The sequence below is a fragment of the Nansenia antarctica genome (assembly GCF_963989245.1).
Source record: "Nansenia antarctica genome assembly, chromosome: 2".
Taxonomy (NCBI): domain Eukaryota; kingdom Metazoa; phylum Chordata; class Actinopteri; order Argentiniformes; family Microstomatidae; genus Nansenia; species Nansenia antarctica.
Genome location: NC_137675.1, coordinates 15,217,565 through 15,233,740, shown reverse-complemented (window position 1 = coordinate 15,233,740; position 16,176 = coordinate 15,217,565). Strand labels below are relative to the sequence as shown.

At 43.0% G+C, this 16,176-nt stretch overlaps 2 protein-coding genes across 4 annotated transcripts; both read left to right on the top strand.

Moving 5' to 3' along the window:
* The first annotated feature begins 4,314 nt into the window (after positions 1 to 4,314).
* Positions 4,315 to 10,073, top strand: LOC308151518 (collectin-11-like). Of its 3 annotated transcripts, none has more exons than XM_080524407.1 (8): positions 4,315 to 4,446; positions 5,463 to 5,593; positions 6,197 to 6,268; positions 7,164 to 7,235; positions 7,319 to 7,372; positions 7,498 to 7,593; positions 7,934 to 9,781; positions 9,890 to 10,073. In XM_080524407.1, the coding sequence occupies exons 2-7, from the start codon at positions 5,464 to 5,466 to the stop codon at positions 8,341 to 8,343; spliced, it is 834 nt and encodes a 277-aa protein (XP_080380533.1). In that variant the 5' UTR covers positions 4,315 to 4,446; position 5,463; the 3' UTR covers positions 8,344 to 9,781; positions 9,890 to 10,073. The 3 variants fall into 3 exon arrangements, with proteins under 3 accessions (XP_080380533.1, XP_080380534.1, XP_080380532.1); XM_080524408.1 differs by having other exon boundaries at positions 4,416 to 4,446; positions 5,439 to 5,593; positions 7,952 to 9,781; XM_080524406.1 differs by having other exon boundaries at positions 4,416 to 4,446; positions 5,439 to 5,593.
* LOC308149858 (ribonuclease inhibitor-like) lies at positions 9,344 to 15,774 on the top strand (the record flags this gene model as incomplete). The annotated part of the gene is made up of 9 exons (XM_080522740.1): positions 9,344 to 9,397; positions 9,648 to 9,781; positions 9,890 to 10,234; positions 10,381 to 10,554; positions 12,083 to 12,283; positions 12,444 to 12,623; positions 12,927 to 13,100; positions 14,393 to 14,566; positions 15,438 to 15,774. The coding sequence occupies 9 exons, from the start codon at positions 9,344 to 9,346 to the stop codon at positions 15,499 to 15,501; spliced, it is 1,500 nt and encodes a 499-aa protein (XP_080378866.1). The 3' UTR covers positions 15,502 to 15,774.
* Between the last annotated feature and the right edge of the window lie 402 nt (positions 15,775 to 16,176).

Here is a 16,176-nt window from a genome sequence, read left to right as displayed (position 1 = left end):
GGAAGGCGTTGCCCCAAAGTTCTATAAACCTAGACCAGTCCCCTACGCCATGAGGAAGAAGGTGGAGATCGAGTTAGAGAGACTCACAGACCAGGGAATTATTGAACCAGTGAAGTTCTCTGAGTGGGCAGCACCGATCGTGCCTGTGTTAAAGTCTGATAATTCAGTGCGCATATGTGGAGACTACAAAGTCACTGTCAACCAGGTGTCGAAGCTCGAGCAGTATCCAATCCCAAGATTGGAGGACTTGTTTGAAAAGTTGTCCGACGGGGAGAAGTTCAGCAAACTGGACCTGAGCCATGCGTATCAACAGGTGACACTTGATGAAGCATCCAAGCCATTTGTCACTATTAACACGCACAAAGGTCTTTTTCAGGTGAATCGTCTTCCATTCGGGGTCTCCTCCAGCCCAGCAATTTTTCAAAGGATGATGGAGAGTCTGGTGGCCGGCATTCCAAATGTGGCCGTCTATCTGGATGACATTTTGCTGACGGGGCGGAGCGACCAAGATCACCTGGCCACACTAAACCAGGTGTTGACGCGGCTCCAGGAAGCTGGCCTTCGTCTGAAACGCAACAAGTGTGCATTCATGGAACAGGAAGCAGAGTTCCTAGGACATAAGGTGGACGCCTCGGGATTACATCCTCTACCACACAAGGTCAGTGCCATACAGAAGGCACCAGCACCGACCAATGTCACAGAACTGAGAGCATACCTTGGCCTACTCAACTACTACAACAGGTTTCTGCCAAACCTGTCAACATTGTTATCGCCTTTACATGAACTGTTGAGGAAAGAGACAACATGGAAATGGGAGAAAAAACAGGAGAGAGCTTTTGAGGAGTCGAAGCGACTTATGCAGTCATCTAAGGTGTTAATGCATTATGACAGCCAAAAAGATCTGATCCTGTCATGCGACGCTTCTCCGTATGGAGTGGGGGCGGTGTTGTCACATCGCATGCCAGATGGACAGGAGAGGCCCATCAGCTTCATGTCGCGGACACTGACGTCGGCTGAATCCAACTATTCACAACTGGACAAGGAAGGTCTGGCGGTGATGTTTGGCATCCAGCGCTTTCATAAATATGTATATGGAAGGAAGTTCGTCATTTGCACTGACCACAAACCCTTACTATCTCTCTTCAATGAGATGAAAGCTGTGCCTCAAATGGCATCCCCTCGTATTCAGCGGTGGGCAGTAACGTTGCTAGCGTATGAGTACGAGATTGTTTACAAGCCAGGGAAATACCACAGCAATGCAGATGCCCTGAGTCGACTCCCTCTGCCTCATCAGTCCACAGAGAGAGAGCAAGAAGAACGAGTGCTGATGATGGAGAATGTGACCCTCGTCTCGGCAGCGGAAATGAGGAAATGGACAAGCAGGGACCCTGTGTTGTCCAGAGTGACAGAGTTTGTCCAACATGGTTGGCCGTCACAAGTCCCAGACCCAGCTTTCCAACCGTATGCTGTTAGGAAAACAGAGTTAAGTGTGCAAGATGGCTGCGTACTGTGGGGCTCACGGGTGGTGGTGCCGCCGCCTGGACGAGACGCTTTGTTACAGCAGCTACATCAAGGTCACATTGGCATCACAAGAATGAAAGCCTTGGGGCGGAGCTACTTCTGGTGGCCAAAGTTGGATGCGGACATCGAGGCTGTAGTCAAGAGATGTGTCACATGCCAAGAACACCGCAACTCGCCAGCTCCAGCACCACTTCACCCATGGGAGTGGCCAAGCAAACCATGGCAAAGGCTGCACATTGATTATGCAGGTCCGTTTATGGGACACATGTTTTTGATCCTGATGGACGCGCATTCAAAATGGATGGATGCTTACCCGGTGACAGCCTCGACTTCAGCCATCACCATTGAATGTCTACGGAAGAGCTTCAGCATTCAGGGGCTACCAGAGACAATTGTGTCTGATAATGGCTCATGTTTTGTAAGCACGGAATTCAAACAATTTATGCAGAAAAACGGCATTGAGCACATCACCTCTGCTCCCTATCATGCTTCCTCCAATGGCTGTGCTGAGCGTGCAGTCCAGACATTCAAGTCAATGATGAAAAAGGCAGGTGAAGGGAGCATCAACACTAAGGTGTCAAGAGTGTTGTTTAGTTATCGCATTACACCACAGTCCACCACAGGGCTGTCGCCTGCTGAAATGTTGCAAGGTCGAAAGTTAAGATCCACACTCGACCAAATTCATCCAGACCGTCGAACAAGGGTGGAACGAAAACAAGGCATCCAAAAGAAGCATCATGACAAGCAAGTTTCAGGGAGAAGTTTCCAGGAGGGGGACACAGTGATCACAAGGAACTTCAGTCATGGGCCTAAGTGGATACCTGGGATCATAATCAAAATCACAGGTCCTGTTTCCTATAAGGTCATGCTGGGAGATGGCAACATTGTGCGCAGACACGTCGACCAGATACTGGCCAGGCCTGAGGACAAGGACTTGATGGACCCGAAGATTAGAGACCCTCCGGGGCTGCCTGAATTGCCATCAGCAGCTGTTGCAATGTCAGATAATTCCATTCCTGAGGGAAACAGCTGTGTTCCAGGGGAAAACTCTCCCGGACCTGCAGAACCTGCTCCGGACAAGTCGGGAACATTAGTGACTGACAACCTACCTCCAGGCACGCCAGTGCAGTCACAACAGCGGATCACTCCTGTGCGACAGTCGCATAGAAGAGTGTCCAGGCCAAGTTATTTGAAGGACTTTGTTTAGGATGTTTAATTTTTTTTTTTTATATATATAGGGAAGGGGACAGTTAATGGTAGTTATGCACAGGTAGTTGTTTTGTTTCATGGAGTATATACTGTGTGGGTATTTGTTTTTGGATTTTATTAGAAGAAGCTCATAGCTTAAGGGGGGAGGAATGTAGTAGAGGTTATCTGCCGGGTCAGGAAGGTCCCGTGGGGGGGCAGTATAGTTTCCGGGTTAGTCTAATGTGGGGAACGGCCATGCTCTGTAATGCTCTGCACTTATAACTATAAACCAATTAATGTTTACCCGCTGTCCGCTCATCATTATTATATTAGGAAGATATCACAGTTCCCTACAGTAAACCTTAACTTAGCTTTCTGAATTGCTGCTTTCAGGAGCTTTCTCTGTTCTTCATATTTTCCACATTCCAGCAGCACATGCTGAACAGATTCCGGGTTATTGCAGTGTGCACAAATGCCGTTTGGGTGTTTTCCTATTCTGTAAAGTGTGTCATTCAACCCAGTATGACCTATCCTGAGCCGGGATATCACTGTCTCTTCTTTCCGGTTCCTGCCCATCCTACTTCCTATTCCGACTTTCTTTTGAATGTTAAACAAATGCCTTCCTGTTTCATTTCTGTTCCAGTTTTCTTGCCATAGTTCCTGCATGTGTTTGTTAATGATTGATTTTACCTCAGCTTTACTAAGTGGAATATCCATTTCTATTGATTCTGATTTAAGTGACTGCTTAGCTAATATATCCGCATCTTCATTTCCTTCTACCCCTACATGAGCAGGAACCCAAACAAAGCAAACAGTGATATCCATACTATATATTACATAAATTAAATGATGGATCTTGAAAACAATATCCTGTCTGCATGATTTCAACGATCTGATACTTGACAGTGCTGCCCAACTGTCAGAGGCAATGAGTGCATTACTAACCCTATTCTCTACCAACCATTCTAATGCTGTCAATATTGCTAGGAGCTCCACTGTGTACACTGATAAATGATCAGTGGTTCTTTTTTTAATTCCTGTTTTATACTGTGGGAAGAATACTGCAGCTCCTGTACGTCCTGTCTCTGGGTCTTTTGAGCCATCTGTAAAAATTAAGAACTTGCCTGTATAGTGCTGACCAATATAGTTTTGTACCACATTCCCTGTTTGTTGTCATCATCAAGAACAGTCAACTAAACTCAAGGCTAAAGAGCCTGGTGACCAATCAGCCTCAGGTCACGTGAGTCAGGTGTCTCATCAACGCATCATGTGCCAATCATACCACCCTCCGGTGACGCTATTATAAAATAATAATACAAAAATAAATAAAAAATTAAAATAACTTTTTATAGGCCTACATTTATATTAAAACATTTTTCAATAGGCTACAGGCCTGTACACATTTGAAGTGAAAATCAACAATTGACCTCAGTTCCTAATCCCCTTTGAAGTCGAGTCAGTGTGCTATCAGACATGTAGGCCTATGCTGTCAATGACCCCCCCATGCTTTCCCATGCAATTATCTGGAGGCCCCAGCTGGCTGGAGGCGTTATCTGTGTAACTGTTTATGGATGCCCTATCACACACATTCTACAGCCCTGAGGAGGAAAAATGGAATCCTTCAGAAGGACCACCAGTGTTCTAGCCCCTGTTGACTCATGAAGATCATTAGAGAGACCCCTCACACTGAGGATACTGTACTCGCTTGTTCTGGGGGTCTGGGAAACTGCACAAAGGGTAGGTTACATTTAGAAATGTCGTTAGAAATGTAAGTTGTCCTAATATGTGATGTCTACTGTATGTTTAGTGCTGTATCTGCTGTTGGACATGAATTTTCCCCTTCGGGGATTAATAAAGTGCTACTTTAAACTACTCTCTACTCATGGAGACCGTTTGTGAAACTCATATAATGGTGACTTGTGCAGATTTGCAGGCTGTACTATAGATGTCGTACAGCAACTTTAAGTTGTCTATGCAGAAGATTCATTGATGGATGCTATTTATCTGTGCAGACTTTCAGATGTAGGCTACTCAGTGTGTACTATAGTATGTTGTGTGTCCTAAGGCACTTAAACAGCAATTTCATAATAAAGTCACAAAAAGTTAGCTTAAAGTAAGTGATAAAGGGGGACCCATGTCTTCTAAAATGTGCTTGGTATGTATACGTTCACGTTTAGTTTTTGATATAATAGATTAGGCAAGAGGCTTGATTCCTAGTTTGATTCACGGATGTTTGATTGTATGCGATTCACATTTGAGTTGACGTGGGCTGCTGTACCAAAGCAGACTGCATGAGTTTCATGGAAGGAGAATCTTGCTCTTGTCTTCTATCATCGTAACAACAATGGAGGTCTCTACTCAATAATCTGTCAGCCAATCAATCTCATTGATACTGGAATTGTAAACCAATGACAGCATGTTTACATTGGCAGGTTGAAACCATCATGTATTGTTGTGCTGGATTAGGAACATTATCGAGTACACTGAGCCCAGCAGGGTTCCGATTTATCAGATTTCCATGTCCTACTGTATGCAACAAATTATGTTGGATAATAGGCTACAGAAGTACTTAAGTGTTTGCTAGAAGTAGTGGTTTTTTCTCCACTTAAAAAACAGCAATATCTTTAATTCTAATAGAAACTAAACAACATGTTTTGTAATCATGCTGCAGTGGTGTGTCTGTCTGTCTGTCTCTCAGGTGTTGTGAGATATATTTGTGTGTCTTCCAGTCTACCACCTACTCCATGTTGCAGGATGGGAGGAGAGGAGCTGATGTCTTGCGTGCTTGTCTCTCTGCTGGGCCTGGTGCTGGTGCAGTCAGGCCACTGCCAACACATGTCAGACGAACCCTGCAACGTCCAGATCCTCGTCCCTGGACTCAAAGGCATACAACATATACTGTAGACATGTATACACACTCACACACACACACACACATACACGGACGCACGGACACACATGGACACACACACACGTATGCATGCACATATGGACAAACACAAACACGCAGACAGACACACACACACACACGCACATATTGACACACACACACACACAGACACAGACACGGACACACACACACACACACACAGACACACAGGGACACACACACGCATGCATGCACACATGGACAAAAATAAACACACAGACAGACACACACGGACAGACGGACACACACAGACACACACACACACACACGTACACACGTATTCATGCACACATGCGTGCGTGTGTGTGTCTGTCTGTGTGTTTGTGGACAAACACAAACACACAGACAGACACACACACGCACACACACGGACAGACGGACACACACACACAGGCACACACACACCACCTACTGTATACAAACAATGAAGTCTGAAAATATGCCCAAAAAACAAAGGGCTGTAGTGCACATCACAACGTTCATTAGCAGGTGTATGATTGATAATGTAGTACATTAAATGTACTGTATAGTTTGTTCAATGACTTCTCTGTCTGACAGGAGACCCGGGGGTCAAAGGTGAGAAAGGAGCACCTGGGAGACCAGGAAGAGTCGGCCCACCGGGGGCAGTAGGTACGTTGTAATTGTCTTTTTAAAACGGGATTAACGAACAATAAAGCCTCACCAAACGTCACAGGATTTGCTCTCTCCCGCTTTAATTTGTCAGTGCATTTGCATTTATATTTATAATTTGGGCATTTAGCAGACGCCTTTATCCAAAGCGACTTACAACTAATTTGTCTAAGTAAGTGAATCATCTATCCATCAGTCATCATAAGAAAAAGTAATCTCCTGAAAGCAGTGGGCAGCTTGTTCCACCAGGACACCAGGACAGTGAAAAGTATAGAATCTATACTATAGATGTTCAAGTAGGGAAAAGACCACCACACAGACTGACTGGGATCCGTCTTGCTAACAGCAGAAGGATGCTGCAGGCTGGTTACATCACAGCTAGGCTGTCCAGAGCAGCACATTGTTTACTAAAGGTCAAAGGTCGTGTGAGAAACGATACCCAGAATCCTGGACTGATGACAAGTGTTTACTGCAGTGGGTAATGAGGACTGGAGGCTCTCTGTCTCCGTATCTTAGATTACACACACAGACTGATGCTTTGCTGTTTAGGCTATTCTAACATTAGATTACAGGCTTGTTTTTAAGAATCTATACAGAATACAATACAACAATGAAAAAGAGTTCAGCCTGGTCTAACTGAATGAAGAAGACGGAATGTCATACATTTGGGCATTTAGCAGACGCCTTTATTCAAAGCAACTTACAACAAATACATTTGTCTAAGTAAATGAATCATATCAGTCATAGCAAGAAAAAGTAATCTGTGCTGGGGCCAGGGGGCCATTGGCAGTCACAATGCTAGAAGACGGAATACAGTAGAGTGTATTTTCTCTCAGCTAGTTGTACTGTTTTGACGATGACAATGAAGAATACAAATGTGTTTTCTGTTGTGTAGGACATCCTGGACCTAAAGGGCAGAAGGGCATTATGGGACATTATGGGAAAATGGGCCCCAATGGAGTCAAAGGTAAAGATTTCCTGCTGTGCTAGTGTTTTTTTTCCTTCTTTTTTGGGACTAATTTTTGCCTAAAACAATGTTTCCACTCTCAGGTGTAAAGGGAGATATGGGGGATCCTGGACCAAAAGGTCCCAATGGAGATCCAGGTAGAACACCAGCTCTTCTGGATGTTTCTAGATCAAATCTGCCCATCAAATAACAGTTATGGAAACAATGTTACATTGGAGATAACTGTGTAACTGTTTACCAAGTCATTGTTTTGTCTTCCCAGGTGTACCGTGTGAATGCACCCCTCTGAGGAAGATGATTGGTGAGATGGACAACCACGTGGCCCAGTTAACCAGCGAGCTGAAGTTCATTAAAAATGGTACGATTTTGAGACTCTTGATAGACATGCAGCATCGAAAATATGTTTTCCAATGTTTTCCCCACAAACAATAACTTTAACACTGAATTTAGCTAACAGTCTTAGATTAATATATGCCATTTAACTGACACTTTTATCCAAAGTGACTGACATTGCAGTGAATGCATAGATTTTTCAGTATATATGGTCCCAGCAGGACTGGAACCCACAATCTAAGCGTTGTTAGCTCCATGCTCTACCGAGCTTTGTTTGTTGTCATGGACAATGTGATGTGAAACGCTGGGGGTGTATGTACAGTTATGTCAGTGTGATTTTAGAAATACAAGTGCCCATTTTTCAGCACTGCCGTCCTCTGCAGCTGTCGCTGGCATCAAGGAGAGAGATGGTAAGGTGTACCTGCTGGTGAAGGAGGAGAAGCGTTACTCTGACGCTGAGGTCTACTGTCAGGGGCGGGGCGGACACCTCGCCATGCCCAAGGACGAGGGGGCGAACCGGGCCATCGCGGGGTACATCACGGAGGCGGGCCTGAACAGGGTGTACATCGGCATCAACGACATCGACCGCGAGGGACACTTCACCTACGTTGACCGCTCTCCCATGAGCACCTTCACCAAGTGGCGGGAAGGGGAGCCCAACAACGCCTACGAGGACGAGGACTGCGCTGAGATGGTGGCGGCCGGCGACTGGACTGACGTGGCCTGCAACCCCACCATGTACTTTGTGTGTGAGTTTGACAAGAGCAGCGTCTGAGGGTCCTGGTGGGTGATGGTCCTCAGTGTCAGGACCTTGGAGAGGCGTGATATACTGTGGAGGTAGAAGTCGGAAGACGGGCTCATTGGAATGATATACCATATACCATTTAGCTGATGCTTTTAAATGTCTTACAGTGCAGTGAGCGCATACGTTTGTCAGTATATATGGGCCCTGCAGGCATCGAACCCACAACCTAAGCGTTGTTAGCAGAATGCTTTACCAACTGAGCCACAGAGTGAGGCATGGTATCAATGTTACCTTTCCTGATTCCGTTCCATGCATTACAATGAGTCTGTCCCCCGACTTCTACCTCCACCAGCCTCCCCTGATACAGATATTCTGTAGGTAGGCTATCCACCAATGCTCTGGTATAAGAGGATATTGACATGCAACTACTGTTGTGATAAACTTTTTCACTTTCCCATTTACTGCCTTTTTTTTTTTTAAACATTTTCCCTGGAGTCTTATCCACTTCATTTCTACTCATAAAGTTGTATGTTGTCAATTCTTTGTCTTTTACATTTGTTCGTTTTGTGAGTTTAAGTGAGGAAATATATATTTGACTAAAACTGTGCATCAGCTAACAATATTATTTTTATGTGCATTATAAATGATTATTTAAACATTATATTCTAGAGTAGAGAATATGTCATGTATTATCCCTAATCTCTGCATTTACTGAAATGTTTTGTGACTTGCAATATACAGTATGTATTTTTAAACTTGAATGTGTTTTAAAAATGTATGGTAAAACATGTAGCTTTTAGTTTTACTTTCAACGTTTTGATTCAGTGTGTATAATCCATGTCAAGATAATGCCTTGCTCATATTTTCATGTGTTTGTCTGTCAACATTTCATAACAGACATCTTTAGAATGCATAGTATTACTTACTGGACATTTCACCACTTTATAGAAACGACTTTATAAGAACCAGATAAGCTAGGTGTTTGTGTTTTGTAGCTTGATGAAGCTTCAGATGAACCTGAAAGTGCATGATGAAAGATGATAAGGGAGGTGTGAAACTAATGGTAGTCCAGAGGTCGGCACTGGTGGGTTTGTGCAATCCATGTTGTGATCGTAACTCATAGGGCAAAGGAGTGTCTTTACGTAGAACAGGAATGTGTTTGGTACTGTATGTTTAGCAGTGAATAAGACTGTAGGATGTGTTGCTTCTACATGTACTGAGTCTAATGTATCTCTATTCTGAATTGTGACCTGTTTGGCAACACTGCGTAATCAGAGATGCAGACAGTAACATGTGTTTTGGTGTTGCTTATTTGACTGTGTTGTTCCGCAAAGTGGTCAGCTGTGGCCTTTGAGTGGTTCTCTTTGAATGGGGGTCGAGAAGATGTGTTCGAGGTGGATCTGGAGTCCAGATCTGACGCGGGTCTCCTGAGGCTGCTGCCAATGGTCAAAGCCTCCAAAACAGCTTTGTAAGTAAGAAATAAATCACCTTTTTTTGAAGATGAATTTACATAACAGTATTACATTAATCGTGGTAGTGGTGTAGGTTAAGACTTTTTCATGTTCTTATCTCTTAGGTTGCATTTCAGCAACCTCACTGTTATAAGCTGCAGTCCGTTGGGCTTAATCCTCACATCAGAGACCTCCTATCTGAGAGATCTGGACCTGGGCTTCAATACCATCAAGGACGGGGGGGTGATGGAGCTCTCTTTAGGACTAGCGGACCAAGAGTGCAGACTGGAGAGACTGAACCTGACCGGTTGTGGAGTGACAAAGACAGGCTGTGAATATCTGGCTGCAGCTCTGAAGGAAAACCGCACTCTGAGAGAGCTGGATCTAAGCTCGAATGAACTAGGAGATTCTGGAGTGTCCATACTTGCTCATGGACTGGACAGACGCCTGGCCAGACTAAATACACTCAAGTAAGTTTTGAACCAGTCAACCTTTAATCGGAAAGTAATCACTTATGCTAACCACTGAGATGATGTAATGCTCCTTCCTCCCAAACCAGTATTGTATCAGTGATTCTGTGTTAAAAGAGTACACTTTCTTCTCCATCTTTTTGTAGGCTCTCGCAATGCAATGTTGGGGAGGAGTCCTGTTTCAAACTGGCTAGCTCTATGATAAAGCTCGTCAGTTGTGACCAGAACACCAAGCTGGATTTAAGCATTAATAACCTAGGAGACCAAGGAGTGATTCAACTTGTTCATACACTGATGCAACTTCACCAACCATATGATGTGTGAGTATTAAATTCACCCTGTAACTGTTAAAGCTTCAAGTAGGCCTATGTATATTTGAGCTCAATGGCCATGATATATCGGTAGCGATCAAGGAACGAGGTCACATGATAAAACACATTCAATGAAGAGCGCTATTTTGGTACAAACAAAGCACTTTATAAAATCTTGTGTGGAGGTTGAGTACTGGCATTTACGTACCTATTTTACATTTTGTTTGTTTACAAGTATATGCACATTATGCCACTATAAATATACATTTTCAAATCCTCAGTTTGACCTAAAAGAACACAGGGCTTAAAGTTCTCCGGCACGGTGCCGGATTTCCGGCGCGGGGGAATTTTGAGAGAGAAAAAAAGAAATCACATGCTATTTGTTTACATCGTAATTTAAAGAGTCATCTTCAGCAAAGAGACAGTTCCGCCTACCAATGGTATCACATTGCTCAAGCCAACCAACGACTTCTAGCCAATCGGAGGCAGAGTAGTGGGGCGGGCCTTAAGAAGTTTGAATGAGTGTAATTTTAGCTTGTAGAGACGTTCGCTTTTAGCAGCCCGCTATCTCGCTAACTTTAGTAAGAGTATTAAAATGGAAGTTTCTTAAACCTGGCGAAGACACAGCTATACTAGAACGGGGAGTAAGGAATAAATGGCGCTGGGCATGGATAGAGGAGAGTAGCAGGGTTTTTCCTGCATAGAGAACTATGAGGCGGCCGCCTCCGTCTCCAGCTCTCGACAAAACTCGTATTTTCTACAAGCGTTGCACTCGGTGGATTTATGTCATTTCTAACTGCAATTGCGGCACTGCGCCGATGTGGTGGCGGGGGCGCTGTTTCACAAATAAGTTAGCTTTCGTGTTTGCTAGCGAAACAGCTGATAGTATGTTGACTGCTCAAGGAGAATACATATTTGAAAGTACAGAATGCCTGAGAGCCTTATATTGCATTATATTACATTATATTTTGAATGGTCATCTGGTGCCTGAATATTGTTTTTTCCTTTACATGTATAATGACATTTCCACCATAAATTGATGGAGAAAGGGCACAAATTGGTGCATATCAATTCACCAGAATGCAAGAAATTAAGTGTTTGATGCTCGTTTAAGGACCTTGTGGGACGTGGTGCCAAGATACAATACAAGACATGTATATATTTTATCCTGTATTGTTATAGTGATAGTGGCTTAATAAGTGATGCAATCAGTTTGGCCTTTTAAAGACATCTAAATATATTATTTTATAATATATAAAACAGTATTAATGCATTTTAACATTGAGACATATATTTTGTATTGAGTATAAAACAGTATTAATGCATTTTAACATTGAGACATGTATTTTGTATTGACTATAAAATAGTATTAATGCATTTAAACATTGAGACAAGAAGCTGTCTTCTGTACCCGCTCTCCCAATATCTCAAACTGTGACCCCCCCTCCCCAAGAAAAAGTTTCAGGCACAGGATTTTTTCCCACTTTAAGCCTTGAGAACAGCAAAGCACATAACTACATGCCATTATCTTCAGCAGGATGGAATTAACACCACAATGTAACCTGAGCTTGTACTGCTGTAACCTTACGGCGGGATGCTGCAGAGAGCTGGCTGAATATCTAGACGGTGAAACCTGCCCGACTCGGCTGAACTTGAGTAGCAACAAATTGCTGAATTCAGGCGTGATACTGCTCTGCAAAGGCCTGAGTTCAGAGTGGTGTTATCTGCGGGAACTGAAGTATGTCTACCTCAAGAGTTTAGCTTTTCTATCTCTTATTCCAGTAGTAAAATCATTCAAGTGTGCATTTATAATAAATTCATATTGCATGGAGTTGGTTTCTGCTCTGAAATGTGGAAACATAAGAGTATAACAAATAATGTCTCCCCTTTTATTCTAGTCTTGCAAACTGTGGGATCACTGAGGAAGGCTGTGAGGCTCTGGCTTTTGCACTGACTTTCCTCCCCATCTCAAAATGCCTAATTGAGCTAGATCTGAGCAGGAATCAACTAACAGACTCAGGAGTCAACCAGCTCGCTGCAGCACTGAAGAATCCATCCTGTCTAATAGATAGACTCAGGTGAAAGCTACAACCAGTACTCCCATATCAGAAACATGTGTACTGTGTAACTTTACATGGAACATTCCATTTACATGCTGTTAGCAGTTTGCCTAAAGTGAAATGGTCTTCATGGTCTTTATTCAACTTGAACATCCCATGACCTTGTGGATTTTTTAAGGATACTTTGTTTAATGGTAACTTTAAATATCCTACCCCACCTACATGAAGTTACTCCTATACCTGTGTAGAAATGTTGTAATAACTCCTAAGAACAAAATTGTATTAACATGTTATTATCCCTGTGCCGCCCTCACCTCCCAGGCTGAGTTATTGTGACCTGACTGAAAAGTGTTGCGCTGCACTCGCCTCAGCCCTCGGCACAGACCACTCACCTCTGACAGAGTTGGACCTCTGCGGAAATGAACTGCATGATCAGGGAGTTAAGATGCTCTGTGTTGCCCTGAGGTTACCACGCTGCAATCTGAAGACATTGTCGTAAGATCATTTATTTGATAGTTATGCAGTGTTTCCTCTATATGCATTTATTGGTGGCGGGCCGCCACGAATGAATTTCCTCCGCCACTAATTGATTCAGTCCACTAAAAAAGAAAAAAAGAAAAAAAAAGAAGAAATCCACCTCAACCATCCCTGCTCAGCAGTCTTACCTGCCGAAATGCTCGGGCGCCTGTGTTTTCTCCTCGCAAATAACGGGCTAAAAGTCACCGGTAGTACCATCTAAAAGATACAAAAAGCTGATCTAGCTAGCTAGGTGCGCAAATAAGATATCACGTTAAATAACTTCGAAAAATTAAACGAAAACAGCGACAGATGGATGGATTTTTCAAGAAAAAAGATGTCCCAGACACTTCAAACATTGCTGAAGCTAGCAGTGGCTATGAGCGATCCGAAACTGCATGAACGTTTATGGCGGGGTACCACCACCACCAGCTACAACTACAGCGGGAGAACAAGCAGCAGCTACTGTGCGCTGTGGTATGTACACCAACATATATTACTTTCGTTTGTTACTTTTATTTGGACTTTGGATTTTAAGACCACTTTAATTCATGAAAAGGTCCAGAGTTTCTTGTTGCAAACGGAGGAAGGACAAACAACAGGTGCGTTGAAACCAACAGCCCAATCATGCCAGGACGATGGCTAATTTGATAATTTTGATAGACATGATAGCCATCACATCTAGTTGAAAAACTGTCGCAAGTTGAAGAACTCGCGCAAGTTGGAAATACTCTGAAACTTTCGCCAAGTTGGACATACTTTTCCTGTTGTGTTTGAGACGGAGCCGAGACTGCTCGTTTGGAAGGACATTGGATCCGTGAGTAACGTAAACCTTCAGAGCTGATGGATGGAAACCGGTATCACAAGTTTATATTCTGTATATTCATTTTTTTTTTTTTGCCATCCTCCCTCTAGTTTTGGTTGAAATTAGGTCGTTGTTTTGAGCGCGCGTGCGCGTTTCATGCGCGTGCACGCGGAAAAAAATCGCGCGGACAGGGCTCTCCGCCACTAATGTAAAAATTCCTGGAGGAAACACTGGTTATGGTTTTGATACCGTAGCACTTAACTTGTATGGTGACAATGACACTTCCTAATGACAGAATATGATTGTCATACATTGTCTCAAATGGTATTCATAAAACATTTAGTCATGCTGAACGTGAATATTAAGTGTGTCAAGCCTTTACTACAACTGTAAGCTTTTAACAAGCTCAATGTAATTAATATGAGGAAAAATAATGTAAAGAGCTTCTACCTCCCTCCTTCTCCAGACTGAGATGCTGTGGAATCAAGGAGGACGGCTTTTCGACCTTGGCCTGGGCTCTGAGGACCAATCCGAAACACCTGACAGAGCTGAATATAATGGGGAACGACCCTGGAGAGTCAGGAGTGAGACTGCTTGTTGACGTCCTGGATGACCCATGCTCCAACCTAACGACATTAGAGTGAGTATTGGTGTCGAAACAAAGCCCTCAAAACCTTCCATCCCTATAGCCTTAATGAGGAACTCTATTTGAATTGTTTTCTGTCATTCCTGTTCTACATGCTTTTCTAGTGTATTTATATGTGATTCTATAATACACAGCTCCATGACCTCTCTTTCTCTCTTCTCATCACCCCTGCTGCCTGTTTATACTTAATAGCCTACACAGCAGGTATATGTTTATGTGTGCGTGTGTGTGTGTACCCTTTTGCTTGTACAGCACGGATGATGGCTTATACGCTGAAACGTTTGCTCTTTATTTTTTCACTTCATTGTTTTAGCACCTTGCACTTCCACTTTCGTGTCGTTTAATTTCAAGTGAATTCAAGTGATTAGGCTACTTTTTGCATCTCGGCTTCCTGCCTCTTCCATTTAAGATTTGATTGCGACCACCCTTTTGAAGTGAATGTTGCTATTTTTTCATTATGCACTAGCCACCTACACTTTTAACCAGCCTAGACACAGAGCAGGGGAGGCTGGTGGAGGCAGAAATCGCAGGAAAGGGTCATTGTAATGCATGGGATGGAATGAGGAATGGTATCAAACAGATTTTGGATACCATTTCTCATTCCGTTCCATGCATTACAATGACCCTTTCCTCCGATTTCTACCTCCCCTGGCGCAGACCCCCATTTTGCTCTTCTAAAACAAAACGAACAGTAAGACATGAGGAGAGTGAATATTAGTGCCAAAGCAAACAGAAATTCAAAGTGGATAGAACTTGGCTGTTGGGTACATTGGCATAATTAGTATATGAGTGTAGGCCTGCAGTATATGTCCCATGGTCAGTCAAGTGGAATATTCTTTTGTAACATTATTCTTTTTCATTCCAGCATTGTGGTTGAGGCAGACCGTGACCAACAAACATCGCACCATCTCAGCAAATTGGCGTGGTGATCCCAGAAATCTTTGAGGAACCTGAACTTCACAAACCTGAACTTCCAGAGTGAAGATGCTGCTCAACTGGTTGGTTTGCCAGTCACTGAATGACATGAGTGAGCCAATGCTGCCCTCTACTGGACAGGATGGTTTTGACTACTGAGTTGATTGATACAAAGAATGTTAAATACAATCATTTTGCAATACTGACGTGCCTTGTCCAACGGGGTAAAATACAGGGCAAGTACCTTGAAAATTATTATATGTACATGTATGTATGAGGAGTTCTATACTGCCAACCCCTGATTTGAAGATCAGGGATAGATTCCATGGGGGAGAATGTGAAAGCTGCATTAATGTTTTTTTTTTTATTTATTTTTTTACATGCTAGTTGGCACTTCCCTCTACTTCTGATTTCGGGTCTTTTTAGTGTTGTCACTGTAATTTAAAATGAATAAATATGTTCCAACATTTGTATTATGGTCAGTATGCTACTCTTTTCTAAATTCTGTAACATTTTTTATAAATTAATTTTCAATTGTTGGTCAACTGTAAAGATGTGAGGTTACAATAAAGAAATGTTTTATTTATGTGGAAAACTTGATAAACCAAATTCAATCTATTCTGTGCCTTCAGTCACTTTTAGATGTGCATGACAGTACCAACTGTTCTAGTATTGTAGATATATTTTTA